This window comes from Phacochoerus africanus, chromosome 6 (assembly GCF_016906955.1).
Source record: "Phacochoerus africanus isolate WHEZ1 chromosome 6, ROS_Pafr_v1, whole genome shotgun sequence".
NCBI classification, from domain to species: domain Eukaryota; kingdom Metazoa; phylum Chordata; class Mammalia; order Artiodactyla; family Suidae; genus Phacochoerus; species Phacochoerus africanus.
The window spans coordinates 103,985,767-104,003,257 of NC_062549.1; the positions used below are offsets into that span (position 1 = coordinate 103,985,767).

General features: G+C 40.0%; 1 protein-coding gene across 6 annotated transcripts in view; it reads left to right on the top strand.

Annotated features, from left to right (window-relative positions):
- Window positions 1-17,251, top strand: part of VTCN1 (V-set domain containing T cell activation inhibitor 1) — a 177,531-nt gene extending 160,280 nt beyond the window's left edge. For 4 of the 6 annotated variants that reach the window (XM_047784907.1, XM_047784908.1, XM_047784905.1 and 1 more), the window contains one exon: window positions 1,686-3,217. Coding sequence is in view for 1 of the 6 variants with exons in the window: in XM_047784906.1 (XP_047640862.1) it covers window positions 16,658-16,677 (20 nt within the window). In the remaining 5 variants the exon portion in view is untranslated. Of the gene's footprint in view, window positions 1-1,685; window positions 3,218-16,657 lie in introns of those variants that run through there. The other 2 variants (XM_047784906.1, XM_047784904.1) reach the window with 1 other exon arrangement.
- The last annotated feature ends 240 nt before the right edge of the window (window positions 17,252-17,491 follow it).

Here is a 17,491-nt window from a genome sequence, read left to right on the forward strand (position 1 = left end):
TCCAGAGACTATAACAGGCTTCCTAGAAGGCAGGGTTGGGCCCAGGAGATTTCTGGAGCTGTTACTCAGCTCTCCTGTGGGTAGGGCCATGTCCAAAGGCAGCTGTGGGCTCAGGTAGTCTTAGGGCAGCTGGTCTGCTGATGGATGGGGCTGTGTCACTGCCCAATTAGTTGCTTGGTCTGAAGCATCCCAGCACTGGCACTTAGAGCTGTTGAATGGGGCCAGGTCTTGGTGCTAATGAGCTACAGGGAGAATTCCACAATGGTGCTTGCCAGTACCAGTGTCCACACGGTAGAAGGAGCTCCTCAAAATGGCTACTGCCAGAGGTTGTGTTCCCAAGGTGATGTGCAGTTGCCTCCTGCCTTTCTGGGAGACTCTCCAGGATCAGTAGGTAGGCCTGACCCAGGCTCTTGTCATATCACTGCTTCTGCCCTGTTTTCCAGAGCATGTGAGATTTTGCATGAGCCCTGTAAGAGTGAATTCTCTATTCCCCCAGTCCTCTGGGCCCACCAAAAGCAAGCCCACTGGCCTTCAGAACCAAATGTTCTCTGGGCTTATCTTCATGATGCCAGACCCCTGAGCTGGGGAGCCCAACGTGGAGCTCAGATATCTCACTCCTTTGGGAGAACTTCAGCAATGTAATCATTCTCCAGTTTGTGGGGCATCCTCCTGGGGGTATAGGACTTGACTATATTATGAGTCTGACCCCACTACCTGTCTCACTGTGGTTCTATCTTTAGTTGTAGAAAATCTTTTGTGGTAGGTCTCAGTCTTTTTCATCAATAGTTGTTCTGGAAAGTGGTCATGATTTTGGTGTGCACATGAGAGAGAATAAGCTCAGGATTCTTCTACTCCACCATCTTGACTGGGGGTCTCTTGATTTGCTTTTCATTCTTTCTCCTGTTCTCCAAACATTCATTACATGGCAGTGCACAAAATAGATTTTTTGTAAAGAAACCTGCCAGTTTCCATCATTCCCAACCTCCATGGTTGTCAGTGGAGGGAGATTTCCCTAAGGAAACTATTCTTTGAGGATCTCATTAGTAGAAGGATTCCTTGATTCCTACAACACTGTAAATGAGTTTTTAATATCCTACAACTAATCTGGCCTATTAAGTATAGCTTATTCATCTTTATATTGCATTAGAGCAGTAATTCAAGGTCTTTTTTTTTTTTATAAACCTTGACATACAGGTAACAGATGATATTTACATGCAGTATGCAAAGGGTTATATACTGTTATGTGGTTAGCAGCAGCTCTATCACTTTCTCTCCAGAATTATAGAGGGATAACTTTAACTCAATGCTCTTAAATAAATCAGGAAATCATTACTTGAGATACATATTATATTTGATCATGACACTTTAGGTCACACACATTCCCTGGTTGAGAACTCAGATATAAGCCATCCTTCTACTTATACCGAGCAGCCTGCCCAAAGTTCCTCTCTCAGTTCCTGTTTGTTGAGGATGATCCCCTTCCTTAAAGGGAGACTCAAGCCATCTCCTTTCCCCTAGCAACTCATGATATCATTTAGCCTCAATAGAATATCATCAAAATACAGAAAAAAAAACAAGCCCATTTCTGAACAAGAAATACAATCATACAGCAGAAGGGAGGCTTTCAGTTCTTGAGAAATGTTTGCTGAATGGCTGTAATGGTATATTATTGCTGTTATTTTCAGAATCCCAGGAATCTTCAGAAATATTTCACCACAAGATATGACCTAGTTTTATATTTCTGGGGGGAAATGAATTCATGACTAGAAGTTGAGAGTGAACAAATAAGATCAAGAAGCAAGAAGCCAAAAGCAACCCACAGAAGACTTCAATCTGAACAAGATAGATTTATCTTCAAAGACATATATTAAAAGTTGGGAAAGTAATTCTTTTGAGCTAGAGAAGTGTGTTAGGACTGTTAAGTAAAATGCATGTGGAAACAAGTGTATCACCACATCTCAGGGACCTCCTCAAACACATCCCCACCAGGGGAGTGAGAGAATGGGATACCGCATCCCTCTTGTCTCTGAATCTTTAGCTATTTTGCTGTAATGTTGCTCTGAGGAAGTTCCTAGAAAGTTTTGATTGCAATATATCCATGTTTTATAATCCACAAATTGTGGTGGATTCAGCAAGCTGCTGCTGATTAGCTGCCACTTCACAATTCAGAGGCAGCCACATTTTAGTGATAGGTAAAAAGATTCACTTTTCATTACAATTCAAAAGTGCCCCATATATTCTCCCACCTGGTACATGCTCAAGAAATGTGGGAAATGATCATAATGTTAACATGAAAAATACTGTTGGGTGGCACTGATTTTCTAAACTACTTAACCATGAGCATCTTATTTTTAAAACAAACTAATGCCATTTTACTTCAGATGGTGTTCATCCTTAAATTAATGAAAGGATTTCTCATCTTGACTATATGTGGCATTATACCATCAACAAGACTTGATGGACAGTGGTCACCTCAGCATCTAGAGCAGTGACACTCAACCAGAGTGATTTTTCACCACCCCAGGAGACATCTGAACATTTTGGAGATGTAGTTGTTAAAACTCGGGGGAAGGGTGCTACTGGCATCTAGTGGATAGAACCCAGGTATACTGCTCAACATCCTACAACATACAGGCCATCCCCCCACAATAAAGAATTATCCAGACTGAAATGCCAATCGTGCCGGGATTAAGAAACCCTGATATAGAGTCAAAAAGGATCTAAAAAAGAAGGAGCAAACTTGTTTGCTTCTTAAAACTGAGCATTAGCCTTTGTCTCCTTGGCTGCTGCCTCAGCAGAGTTAGAACTCAGTTTCAGGCAACCAGGAATTCCTGATGGGATCATCTTCAGCTGGTTGAGCTTCTAAGTTCTTTTATTCCTACTCTACAAATCAAGTCCTATGAGATTGCTGCTTGAGTTCCATCTCAAGTTCTCTCACTCTGAATTTAGTCTCAGGACCCTGCCTAAGGCAACAAAAACATGTAACTTCCTTGAAACAGAGACTTCTGAAATCAGGGGCAATGAAATGAGGCCCTGAAGAACGAAGCTTTGATAGAAAAGAATGTTTTGTTTCTAGCCACCTCCCACAGGTGTTGACCACTGCCTCCCTGGCACTTTGGACCCACCATGGCTGTATTACATTTTGTTATACAGAAAAGTTGATTTTAGAGTTCTAATCATTCAAGAGAATGATTAAATATACATTTCCTATGCTGTTGCCTGTGTGGTTTGTCAAAGTGTGTGTAAAGGAAAATAGATAAAAAGTCATAGATCAGGAGAACTCATTGTGGCCTAGCAGAAATGAGTCTGACTGGTATCCATGAGGACACAGGTTCTATCCCTGGCCTCGCTCAGTGGGTTAAGGATCTGGTGTTGCCATGAGCTGTGGTGCAGGTCACAGACTCAGCATGGATCCCATGTCGCTGTGGCATAGGCCAGCTGCTACAGCTCCAGTTGGACCTCTAGTCTGGGAACCTCCATACACTATGGGTACAGCCCTAAAAAAAAAAAAAAAAAAAGGCATAGATCAGGTTCTAAAGATTAGTGCCAGGCACACAACAGCCTTCAATAAATGTTGAATGAATGGATAAATAAAAGGCTGTGAGCATGGGCTAGGTGGCTGGATCTAGTTTCTCTTTTTTTTTTTTTTGTCTTTTTAGGGTCATACCCGTGGCATATGGAGGTTCCCAGGCTAGGGGTCAAATCAGAGCTGTAGCTGCTGGCCTACAAAACAGCCACAGCAATGCAGGATCCAACCTGCATCTGCAAGCTACACCACAGCTCATGGCAATGCTGGACCCTTAACCCGCCAAGTGAGGCAGGGGATAGAAAATAACCAGCGTTAGAGAAGGAAAGGAAATCGAGTGCCTCCTGTGTCTCAAACATCATACTAGGTATTTGTCTCAATCAGTCCTTATAAGGTGGGTATCACCTTGACCCTAGCACCACCACCATTTTACAGAGGAGAAAACGGGTCCTGAGAGGTTAAATAACTTACCAAAGATCATATAGCCAACAGGTTGAAAAAGTATCCAAACTCAAATCTCATCACAACCCATATTATTTCTGAAAGCATATAGTCATGTGTAAAAATGCTATAAAAAGTTTAAAACATTATATAAATATTGGCTATCATGTTATTATATGTATTAAACGACAAGGATTCATTGGGAACCTTCAGCTACATTGAAGGACAGCAAGGCTTGAGTGCAGTAGCTTCACAGGACTGAAGGAAAGAGAGACTCCACTCTTGATGGGTGCACATAGGGCAACTCCATAAGAATCTTGGTCAGCCCCACCTGCGGGTCTTGGAGGGTCTCCTGGGAAAGCAGAAGGCAGCTGCGGCTCACTGTGGAGGCAGGACATTGGAGGTGAAGGTCCTAGGAAATGATCATCAGTGTGAATTCCCCTGGAGGCTGCCTTTTGGAAAAATCTGGCCTCATGTATCAGGGCTGAGAAATTCCAGGGCAAACAACAAACAGGATGGGAACACAGCCCCCCATCATCAAGGAGGCTGCCTAAAGTCCTCCCGTGCACACAGCCATCTCTAATCACACCCAGAGAGAAAGCCCCACCCACCAGAAGGACAAGACTCAGTTCCACCCACCAGTGGCAGTCCTTCCTATCAGTAAGCCTGCCACAAGTCCCTGTATCAACTTCACCCACAAGGGGGCAGACACCAGAAGCAAGAGAAGATACAACCCTATAGCCTGAAAAAAGACCACATAGAAAGCTAGAAAATGAAACAGCAGAAAAATATGAGCCATATGAAGGAACAAGACAAAACTCCAGAAGAACAGCTAAGTGGAGATAAGAAACCTACATGAAAAAGACTTTAATGATAGTACGGATGATCCAAGGTCTTGGGAAAAAACCAGAGGCAAAGATTGTTAAATTACAAGAAACATTTAACAAGGGAATAGAAGATTTAGAGAATAAACAAGTAGAGATGAACAAGAGAAAGGGCCAGAGAAAATATTTGAATATATAATAGCACAAAACTTCCCTAACATGGGAAACATATCACTCACTCAAGTCTAGGAAGCACAACAAATACCATATAGAATAAACCCAAGGAGGAACATCAGAAAACATATTAATCAAAATAACCAAAAGTAAAGACAAAAAATATTGAAAGCAGCTAGTGAAAAGCAACAAAAAACATACATGGGAACCCCCATAAGATTATCAGCTAATTTTTCAGGAGAAACTACAGAAAAGAGAGTGGCATGATATATTTAAAGTGATGAAAGGAAAAAACCTACAACTAAAATACTCTACCTGCATGGCTCTCACTTAGATTTGAAGGAGAAATCAAAAGCTTTACAGAGAATCAAAAGCTGAGAGAATTTAGCACATCAAAACAACTTTATAACAAATAGGAACTTCTCTAGGTAAAAAAGGCCACAGTTAGAAACAAGAAAATTACAAATGAGAAGGCTCACTGGTAAACGCAAACATATAGTAAAGGCAGGATATAATTCATACACAAATATATCAAAAACAGCAGTCGTGAGAACAGAGTACAAATGCAAGACACTGGAAATTCATTTGCAATTAAGAGACCAGCAACTTAAAACAATCTTGTATATCTACAGACTCCTATATCAAAACCTGTTAACTACAAACAAAAAAATCTATAATACATAACTAAAAAAAGCAACCCAAATACAACGCTAAAGATAGTCATCAAACCACAGAGGAGAGAACAAAGGAAAGAAAAAAGACCAACAAAAATAAATCCAAAGCAAGTAACAAAATGGCAGTAAGGATGCACATATGAGTAATTACATTAAATGTAAATGAACTAAATGCCCCAACAAAAAGACATAGGCTGAATGGATAGGAAACAAAAATAAGACCCATATATGTCTATAAAAGACCCACTTTGGTTCTAGGGACACATACAGACTGAAAGTGAGCATATAGAAAAAGATATTCCATGCAAATGGAAATCAAGAAAGGTGGAGTAGCAATACTCATGTCAGACAAAATAGATTATTTTTTAATTTTTTTGTCTTTTTAGGGCCACACGCATGGCATATGGAAGTTCCCAGGCTAGGGGTCAAATTGGAGCTGTAGCTGCTGGCCTGTGCCACAGCAACATGGGGTCCAAGCCAAGTCTGCAACCTACGCCACAGCTCCCAGTAATGCCAGATCTTTAACCCACTAGGTGAGGCCAGGGTTCGAACCCATGCCCTCAAGGATCCTAGTCAGGTTCGTTACCACTGAGCCACAGTGGGAACTCCAAAATAGACTTTAAAATGAAGATGGTTACAAGAGACAAAGAAGGACATTACATAATGATCAAAGGATCAATCCTATAAAGATATAACAATTGTAAATATATATGCACCCAACATAGCACAATATATAAGGCAACTGTTAACAGTTTTAAAAAAAGGAGAAATCAACACTAGCACAATAACAGTGGGGGACTTTAACACCCCACTTAGAGCAATGGGCAGATCATCTAGACAGAAAATCAACAAGTAAACACAGGTCTTAAATGATGCATTAGACCAGATGGACTTATTAGGTATTTATAGAACATTCTATCCAAAAGCAGCAGAATACACATTCTTTTCTAGCACACATGAAACATTCTCCAGAAGAGATCACATTCTGGGCCACAAATCAAGCCTTGGTGAATTTAAGAAAACAAATCATATCAAGCATTTTTTCTGACCATAACACTATAAGACTAGAAAACATTTACTATAAAAAAAACTGCAAAAAACCACAAATGTATGGAGACTAAATAATATGCTATTAAACAACCAAAGAATCACTGAAGAAATAAAATAGAAAATCAAACAATATCTAGAGAAAAGCGAAAATGAAAACACAATGTTCCAAAAACTGAGATGCAGCAAAACCAGTTCTAAGACAGAAGGCCACAGCAATACAAGCTTACCTCAAGAAACAAGAAAAATCATAAACGACCTAACCTTACACCTAAAGCATCTAGGGAGAGAAGAACAAACAAAACTCAAAAGTTAGTAGAAGGAAAGAAATCATAAATCTCAGAGCAGAAATAAATGAAATTTAAAAATGAAGAAAACAATAGAAAAGGTCAATGAAACCAAAATTTGGTTCTTTGAAAAGATCAACAAAACTGATAAAGCTTTAGCCAGACTCATAAACAGAAAAAGATGGCTCATATCAATAAAATTAGAAATGAAAAAGAAGTTACAATAGCTATCACAGAAATACAAAGGCTCATGAGACTACCACAAGCAACTATATGCCAATAAAATGAACAACCAGGAAGAAATGGGCAAATTTTTAGAAAGAAAAAATCTTCCAAAACTTAATCAGGAAGAAACAGAAAAGACTGAATGGACCAATCACAAGTACTGACATTGAAACTGATTAAAAATTTCCCAACAAACAAAATTCCAGGACCAGATGACCTCACAGGTGAATTCTATCAAATGTTTAGAGAAAACACTATCCTTCTGAAACTATTCCAAAAAACTGCAGAGGAAGGAACACTCCCAAACTCAATCTATGAGGCCACCACCTCCCTGATGCCAAAACCAAAGATACCACAAAAAAAAGAAAATTACAGGCCAATATCACTGATGAATATAAATGCAAAATCCCTCAACAAAATACTAGCAAGCCAAATCCAACAATACATTAAAAGCATCATACACCATGATCAAGTGGGATTATCCCAGGAATGCAAAGATTTTTCAATAGCTGCATATCAATCAGTGTGATACACTACATTAACAAAGTGAAGAATGAAAACTATATGATCCTCTCAATAGATGCAGAAAAAGCTTCTGACAAAATCCAACGTCCATGTCTGATAAAAACCATCTGGAAAGTGGGCATAGAGAGAACATATCTCAACATAATAAAGGCCATATATGACAAACCCACAGTTAATATCATTCTTGACAGTGAAAAGATGAAAGAATTCTCACTAAAGCCAGGAACAAGACAAGGATGTCCACTCTAACCACTTGTATTCAAGACCTGTACTCTGAAAACTATAAGATGCTGATGAAAGTAATCAAGAATGACACAAACAGATGGAAAAATATACCATGCTCTTAGATTGGAAGAATCAATATTGTCAAAATGACTATACTACCTAAGCAATGTACAGATTCAATGCAATCCCTATCACAAATTACCAACGGCAATTTTCACAGACCTAAAAGAGAATATTTTAAAATTTTTATCGGAACACAAAAGACCCTGAATAGCTAAAGCAATCCTGAGAAAGAAAAATGGAGCTGGAGGAAATTCGGCTTCCTGGCTTCAGATGATACTACAAAGCTGCAGTCATCAAAAAAGTATGGTACTGTCACACAAAAAAAAAAAAACAGAAATATAGATCAATGTGACAGGATAGAAAGCCCAGAAATAAACCGATACACCTATGGTCAACTAATGTATGACAAAGGAGACAAGAATATACAGTGGAGAAAAGACAGTCTCTTCAATAAGTGGTGCTGGGAAAACTGGACAGCTACATGTGAAAGAATGAAATTAGAACATTCACTAACACCATACACAAAAATAAACTCAAAATGGATTAAAGACCTAAATATAAGACCAGATACCATAAAAGTCCTAGAGGAAAGCATGTGGGACAACTTTGACATAAACTGCAGCAAATAATTTTTCAGATCCACCTCCTAGAGTAATGAAAATAAAAACAAAAATAAACAAATAAGACCTAATTAAACTCAAAAGTTTTTGCACAGCAAGGGAAACTATAAACAAAAGGAAAAAACCCACAGAATGTGAGGGAATATTTACAAATAAAGTGATTGACAGAGGATTAATCACAAACAACTCATGCAGCTCAATATATATATATATATATATATATATATATATAAAACCTAATCAAAAAATGGGCAGAAGATCTAAATAGACATTTCTCCAAAGACATACAGATGGTCAAAAAACACATGAAAAGATGCTCAACATTGCTAATTATCAGAGAAATGCAAATCAAAACTACTGCGAGAACCTACTCTGTAGCACAGAAAAATCTACTCAATAGTTTGTAATAACCTATATGGGAAAAAGAATGAATATATTTATATGTATGACTGATTCACTTTGCTGTACACTTGAAACTAATACATACAACATTGTAAATCATCTGTACTCCAATAAAATTAAACTTGGAAGAAAAGACTATGAGGTACCACCATACACCAGCCAGAGTGGCCATCATCAAAAAGTCTGCAAACAATAAATGCTGGAGAGGGTGCAGAGAAAAGGGAACCAACCCTCTTACACTGTTAGCGGGAATGTAAACTGGTACAACCACTATGGAGAACAGTATGGAGGTTCTTCAAGAAACTAAAAATGGAACTACCATATGATCTAGCAATCCCGCTCCTAGGCATCTATACAGAGAAAAACCATCATTTGAAAAGATAGATGCACCCCAGAGTTCACTGCAACGCTGTTTACAATAGCCAAGACATGGAAGCAACCTAAGTGTCTATCGACAGAGGAGTGGATAAAGAAGATATGGTACATACATACAGTGGAATTTTCCTCAGCCATAAAATGAAGTAATGCCATTTGCAGCCACATGGATGGACCTAGAGATGATCATACTAAGTATAGTCAGACAGTGAAAGATAAATATCATATTATTTCACTTATATGTGGACTCTAGAAAAAAAGATACAAATAAAAACTTATTTGCAGAACAGAAAGAGACTCACAGATTTTGAAAACAAACTTATGGTTATCAAAGGGTGCAGTATGGGGGAGGGATGGACTGGGGGTTGGGGATTGGCACATGCACACCGTGGCATACACAATGACTGGCCAACAGGGACCTGCTGTGCAGCACAGGGAACTCTACCCAATATTCTGTGTGATCTATGTTGGGAAAATAATCTGAAAGAGAATGGATGTGTATGTATATAAGTGAATCACTTAGCTGTGCAGCAGAAATTATCACAACATTGTAAATCAACTATACTTCAATAAAACTTTAAAAAATGAAAAAAATACTTCCATGTTTCTTTTTAAACATTTAAATCTTTATTCTCTCTGAAATTAATTTTTGGTATGATCTCTGATGTAAGGGAGTTAACTGTTGTTTTCCCAGTGATTCTCCACTACTATTGCTTAACTCATCCTTACCCCCACTGACTTTTTAAAATATTACATGTTCATATACATATATATATATTTGCATCTGGTTCTGAATTGTGGATAACCTTCGAGACCTACAATTTTAACCATTATGTTATAGGAAAGGGAAAAGAAGTTATTTGCAAATGTATCTACCCAGCTATTCCCTGGAGATGGGTAAGAAACACACCAAAATTGAGGAAAAAATCAGAAATGAGGGAGTTCCCGTCATGGCGCAGTGGTTAACGAATACGACTAGGAACCATGAGGTTGCGGGTTAGGTCCCTGCCCTTGCTCAGTGGGTTAACGATCCGGCGTTGCCGTGAGCTGTGGTGTAGGTTGCAGACATGGCTCAGATCCCGAGTTGCTGTTGCCCTGGTGTAGGCCGGTGGCTACAGCTCCAATTGGACCCCTAGCCTAGGAACCTCCATATGCCGCAGAATCAGCCCTAGAAATGGCAAAAAGACCAAAAAAAAAAAAAATTATAAATGAATAGTGAATGATCAAAAGGGATTTACTGGTTCAATAAAGAAACACTTGTAAGAACTTGCCCTGGTATAAATTAGGGATTACCATTCTCCTTGTAACATAGGGAACAAGGAACACAGTCAGACACAACACAATGACAAGAGAGAGACACATGTCACGAAGATGCTTGGCTCCACTTAAATCCTCTCCCCACCTCATTTATGAGACAGTGTATTTGACTGACTTACTTTTGGGATCAGGCTTGTTTTACTCTGAATAAAGTTCCTGCTGTGAGCCAAAATTATACTGAGAGTCCTTGTCTCAGTAGTACCTGCCTCACTTGGGAACTGTGGCTATTAAACAGATAATTCATAAAAAGCAGTTATTGCACTGCCTGGCTGTGTGTGGCTCAAATAACAGAAATTTATTTTCTCATAGTTCTGGGTGCTAGAAATGCAAGATCAAAGTGTTAGCAGGTTTGGTTCCTCCTAAGGCCTCTCTCCTTAGCTCGCATGTGTCCTGACACGGCCTCTTTGTGCACGTGCTCCCCGGATGCTTCTTCCTCTTCTTATGGAGACACTGGAACATTGGATTAGGCCCACCCACGTGACTCCATTTAACCTTAATTACTTCTTTATTAAAGGCCCCAGCTCCAAAAGCAGTTACATTCTGAGGTAATGGGAGTTAGGACTTCAACATATGAATTTGGGGGAACACAGTTCAGGACATAACACTGGCATATAAGAAGGAACTAAGAAAAATTAGCTATTATTAAATATTCAACATGTGTTGGAAAGAGCAAATGAATTAACAAGGCAATCATAAAAAGGAAAGACATGACCAAATTGGCTTTTTCCCCTTATTTGACCAAGAATAAATGTTTAACGTTTGAACAGTTGGGACACAACAGAAAGCCCTGTCCAAATAGCTAACACTTCAAACCAGGTCAGAGGACACTTGACGATGAGCGCACAGCGGCTCAGCAGGTGGATGCTGTTAAAGGAACTGAATTGGCTAATGGGCTCCCTAAACCACAGGTTACTATTTTAAATGTTACAAAAGACCAGAGAGCAGGAAAAGATGAAAAATAAAACCAGTGTGGGTCCAATCTTCAATGGAGGAGAATTGAGTGATGGGGCAGTTGGGCTCCATGCGACTCAACTAAATTGCCAAGTACTAAGGCTGTCTTTGGGCTAGAGGTAGATTACAATCTTTTCTGTCCTGGAGCTCTCAGAATAGAAAATAGGTTTTTTCTTTTCTCTGTCCTTCTCACTAAAATCTTTTTTGTCGTCCTTGTAGAGGGAAACATCTGTGTGTTGGCCCAAGTCATGCAAAAGGGACACAAACAAAACAAAGTCATGCAAAAGGGATACTAACCTTAGTGCTAATAATACAAATATAAAAGAGGGCTTATTTGACACAATTATCAAAAATAAACTCAAAATGGATTAAAGCCCTTAATATAGGACTGGAAACCATAAAACTCCTAAAGGAAAGCATAGACAGAACACTCTGACATAAATTCTAGCAATATCTTTTTGGATCTGTCTCCCAAAGCAAAAGAAATAAAAGCAAAAATAAACAAATAGGACCTAATTAAACTTAAAGGCTTTTGCACATCAAAAGCAATAATCAACAAAATGAAAAGACAATCTACAGAATGGAAGAAATGTTTGCAAATAATGTGACCTATAAGGGATTGATACCCAACATATATAAACAGCTCACACAACTCAACACAAAAAAAAAAAAAAGTTAAAACATTGGCAGGAGTTCCCGTCATGGCACAGTGGAAACAAATCCGACTAGGAACCATGAGGTTGCGGGTTCCATCCCTGGCCTCACTCAGTGGGTTAAGGATCTGGCATTGCCATGAGCTGTGGTGTAGGTCACAGACGTGGCTTGGATCCCATGTTGCTGTGGCTGTGGCTCTGGCGTAGGCTAGCGGCTACAGCTCCGATTAGACCCCTAGCCTGGGAACCTCCATATGCTGTGGGAGCGGCCCAAGAAATGGCAAAAAGACAAAAACAAAAACAAAAACAAAAAAACTCCTCACTTGACATCTAACTCCCGTCAGAAAGGTTATCATCGAAAAAAAAAAAAAAGAAAAACTAAAAATGTTGGCAAGGGAGTTCCCGTCGTGGCGCAGTGGTTAACGAATCCGACTAGGAACCATGAGGTTGCGGGTTCGGTCCCTGCCCTTGCTCAGTGGGTTAACAATCCGGTGTTGCCGTGAGCTGTGGTGTAGGTCACAGACGTGGCTTGGATCCCGTGTTGCTGTGGCTGTGGCTCTGGCGTAGGCAGGTGGCTACAGCTCCGATTGGACCCCTAGCCTGGGAACCTCCATATGCCGCGGGAGCGGCCCAAGAAATAGCAACAACAACAACAACAAAAAAAAGACAAAAGACAAAAAAAAAAGAAAAAGAAAAATGTTGGCAAGGACATGGGGAAAAGGGAACTCCTGTACACTCTTGGTGGGAATGTAAATTTGTTGCAACCACTGTGGAAAACAGTATGGAGGTTTCTTGTCTTTTTTATTTATTTATTCATTTTTGTCTTTTTTAGGGCCACACACGCAGCACATAGAGGTTCCCAGGCTAGGGGTCTAATTGGAGCTGTAGCCACCTGCCTACACCAGAGCCACAGCAACACGGGATCCGAGGTGCGTCTGTGACCTACACCACAGTTCATAGCAACACTGGATCCTTAACCCACTGAGCGAGGCCAAGGATTGAACCTGTAACTTCATGGTTCTTAGTTGGATTGGTTAACCACTGAGCCATGACGGGAACTCCTGGAGGTTTCTTAAAAATTAAAAATAGAACCACCATTGACTAAGCAATTTCACTCCTGGGTAGACACCCAACAAAACCAAAAACACTAATTCAGAAAGATACATGCACCCCAATGTTCACAGCATCATTATGTGCAATTGCCAAGATATGGAAGCAACCTAAGTGTCCATCAAACAGATGAATGGATAAAGCAGATGCAGTATACATGTATGCACACACACACACATATATATATTTCTACACACACACATACTATGGCATACCACTCAGCCATAAAAAAGAATAAAATTTTGCGATTTACAGCAACATGGATGCACTTTGAGGACATTATGCTAAATGAAATAAGTCAGAGAAAAACAAACACTGTATAATATTACTTACATATGTGAAATCTAAAAAATGCAATGGGAAGTTCTTGCTGTGGAGCCGTGAGTTAAGGATCTGGCACTGCCACAACTGTGATGTAGGATGCAGCTGTGGCTCAGATTTGATCCCTGTCCCAGGGACTTCCATATGCCACAGGTGCAGCCAAATAAATAAATAAATAAAAATTTTAAATACAAAAAACTAGTTAATTAACAAAAAAAGCAGACTCACAAATACAGAGAACAAACTATTAGTTACCAGTGGGGAGAGGGGAGGGGCAGTATACAGGTGGAAGAGTGGGAAGTACAAATTACTAGGAGGCTCAAGGATGTATGGTATAACATGATGAATGTAGCCAATATTTTGTAATAACTGTAAATGAAAGTAAACTTTAAAATTTACTGAGGAAAAAAAAAAAAAGCAGGAGGCATAACTCTCCCAGACTTTAGACAATATTACAAAGCTATAGTCATCAAGACAGTGTGGTACTGGTACCAAAACAGACACACAGACCAACGGAACAGAATAGAGAACCCAGAAACAAACCCAGACACCTATGGCCAAGTAATCTTCAACAAAAGAGGCAAGAATATAAGATGGGGAAAAGACAGTTTCTTCAGCAAAGGGTGACGGGAAAACTGGACAGCTGCATATAAATCAATGAAACTAGAACATGCCCTCATACCATGTACAAAAATAAGCTCAAAATGGCTTAAAGACTTAAGCATAAGACCGTAAAACTTCTAGAAGAGAACACAGTCCAAACATTCTCTGACATCAACCTTACAAATGTTTTCTCAGGTCAGTCTCCCAAGGCAACAGAAATAAAAGCAAAAATAAACCAATGGGACCTAATCAAACTGACAAGCTTTTGCACAGCAAAGGAAAACATTTAAAAAAAAAAAAAAGACAACGTACTGAATGGGAGAAAATAGTTTCAAACAATGCAAATGACAAGAGCTTAATCTCTAAAATATACAATTTATACAACTCAACAGCAAAAAAACCAATAATCCAATTGAGCAGAACATCTGAAGAGACATTTCTCCAAAGAAGATATACGATGGCCAACAGGCACATGAAAAAATGCTCAACATCACTAATTATTAGAGAAATGCAAATCAAAACTTCAATGAGGTACCACCTCCCACCAGTCAGAATGACCATCATTAACAAGTCAACAAACAACAAATTCTGGAGAGGGTGTGGAGAAAAGGGTACCTTCCTTCACTGTTTATGGGAACATAAATTGGTACAACCATTATCAAAAACAGTATGGAGGCTCCTCAGAAAACTAAACACAGAACTACTGTATGATCCAACAATCCCACTCCTGGGCATATATCCAGACAAAACTTTCACTGAAAAAGATACCTGCACCTGTATGTTCATGGCAGCACTATTCACAATAGCCAACATATGGAAACAACCTAAATGTTCATCGACAGATGAATGGATTAAGATGATGTGGTATATATACACAATGGAATACTACTCAGCCATAAAAAAGAAAAAACCCAATGCCATTTGCAGCAACATGGATCAAACTAGAGACCCTCATTCTTAGTGAAGTAAGTCAAAAAGAGAAAGACAAATACCATATGATATCACTTCTATCTGGAATTTAATATATGCCACAAATGAATCTATCCACAGAAAAGAAACAAACCTGTGGACATGGAGGACAGACTTGTGGTTGCCAAGGGGGAGGAGGAGGGAGTGGGATGTACTGGGAGTTTGGGGTTAGTAGATGCAAACTATAGCATTTGGAGTGGACAAGCATTGAGATCCTGCTGTATAACACAGGGAACTCATCTAGTGACTTGTAATGGAACATGACGAAGGATAATGTGAGAAAAAGAATGTATATGTATTTATGACTGGGACGTTTTTCTGTATAGCAGAAATTGAAGGAACACTGTAAATCAACTATAATAAAAAATGAAAAATAAAATTATATTAAAATTGTTTTAATTTAAAAAAGACAGCTTTATTTGAGGAAAAATCTTTCAAGTAGATTTGAAGGAACAAAGCAATGCTCTGAGCTCATGTTAGAGTGATTAGACTGGGTATAATTGCAGTGGACTCATAAGGGACAAGCGTTCGAGTAGGGAGTGGTCACCCACTCCCACTACACAAAGTGTGACCCTTTCCCAAAATAATGTTCTATATATTTATAGGAAAAGAGTAGGCAACTTTGACGCCATGGAAGGCCCCAACTGAGGAAATGAACTCATTAGAAACGGGATCCCCCAAAGTTCAGGAGCTCATACTAGGTCATTCTCCTGCCCAGGGCTTCCAAGGCCCTCCGGAGGTGCGCCTTGCTCGGGCAAGGAAAGGAAGTAATCACACTACCCCATCTACCAGCCATGGCAGGAGGGCCAGGCCATCCTCACTACATACACCTGTCACTGCTGGCCAGTTGAAATGGCAGCACTAAGGGTGACCAACTTTCTTGAAGGGCTTTCACATGAGTGTGGCCACACTGAGCCAGCTCCCTACCATGTGTGGAAAGAAGAGGCCTACAGGACTCAGCTCTGATCTGCATTAGGACCCAAGCTGTGATTTAAAACTAAACAAAACCCTCTGGAGTTGCATTGCCAGAAAGGGTAAAATTGTCTCAGAGATATATTTTGGAGCAGATGTAATTTACACCAAAGGAAGAGGGTCACTTTAACTGATAAATCACATGTATTTTTGGCAATTACCAAAAACTCTCTTGGGCTAGGTCATGATGGAAGATAAGGTAAGAAAGGGAATATATATACACGTATGCCTGGGTCACTTTTCTATACAGCAGAAATTGGCACAAGCTGTCAATAAACTGTAATTTTTTAAATAAAAATGTAGAAAAAATAAGATTTTAAAAATTCTGATAATTCTCAAATTTCTATCTCCAGCTTTCATCACCCTCTCCTGAGTAGCCATATGCCACGGGGTGGCCAAAAAAGAAAGAGAAAAGAAAAGAAAACAGACTAAAGCCCAGGAAGGGAAAGGCAGACGTGGAAGGAAAGAGGCATGAAAGGAAGTGAAGTGAGATGCTGTGTGGGGCCCGGGACGACAAGAGCATCCTGGAGTCTGCCTTCTGGGGACCGGTGCGCGGACATGCCCGCCAGGCTGAAGGAGGCGTGAGGGCAAAGCAGGACTGCAAGTGGCCGTGGGCTTGTGGTCAGAGAAGAGGTTAGAACAGGGATGGGGGCCGTCTGTGAACCCCCTGCTGCGTGTATATCACAACCCCGGAGACAGCTTTGTAAAAACAGAGACTGCCGGCGCACACCCGAGTCTCCGATTCAGTCAGTCTGAGTTTGGGCTGAGCGTTTGCATTTCTGGCCGTTCCTGCTGACAGCTGCACAGCTTTGCGCTCAACCTTTCTACTGTCGGGGGACACCCCGAGCCTGAACCTGCATCCCAGGTTGAGCCTGGGGCTCAGGGCTTCAGAGTCGGGGAGCTGCCAACCTACACCACAGCCACAGCAATGCCAGATCCAAGTTGTATCTGTGACTCATACCACAGCTTCCAGCAACACTGGATTCTTAACCCACTAAGCGAGGCCGGGGATCGAACCTGCAGCCTCACGGATGCTATGTCAGGTTCTTAACCCACTGAGCTACAGTGGGAACTCCTTTTTTTTTTTTCTTTTTTCAATTTTGTATTTCCACCGTGCTTCAAAAGGGGTGGTTCTTGGATTTAAAAAAAATCAAAAATTAAAATCAAACTAGAGGCAGGAAGATTAG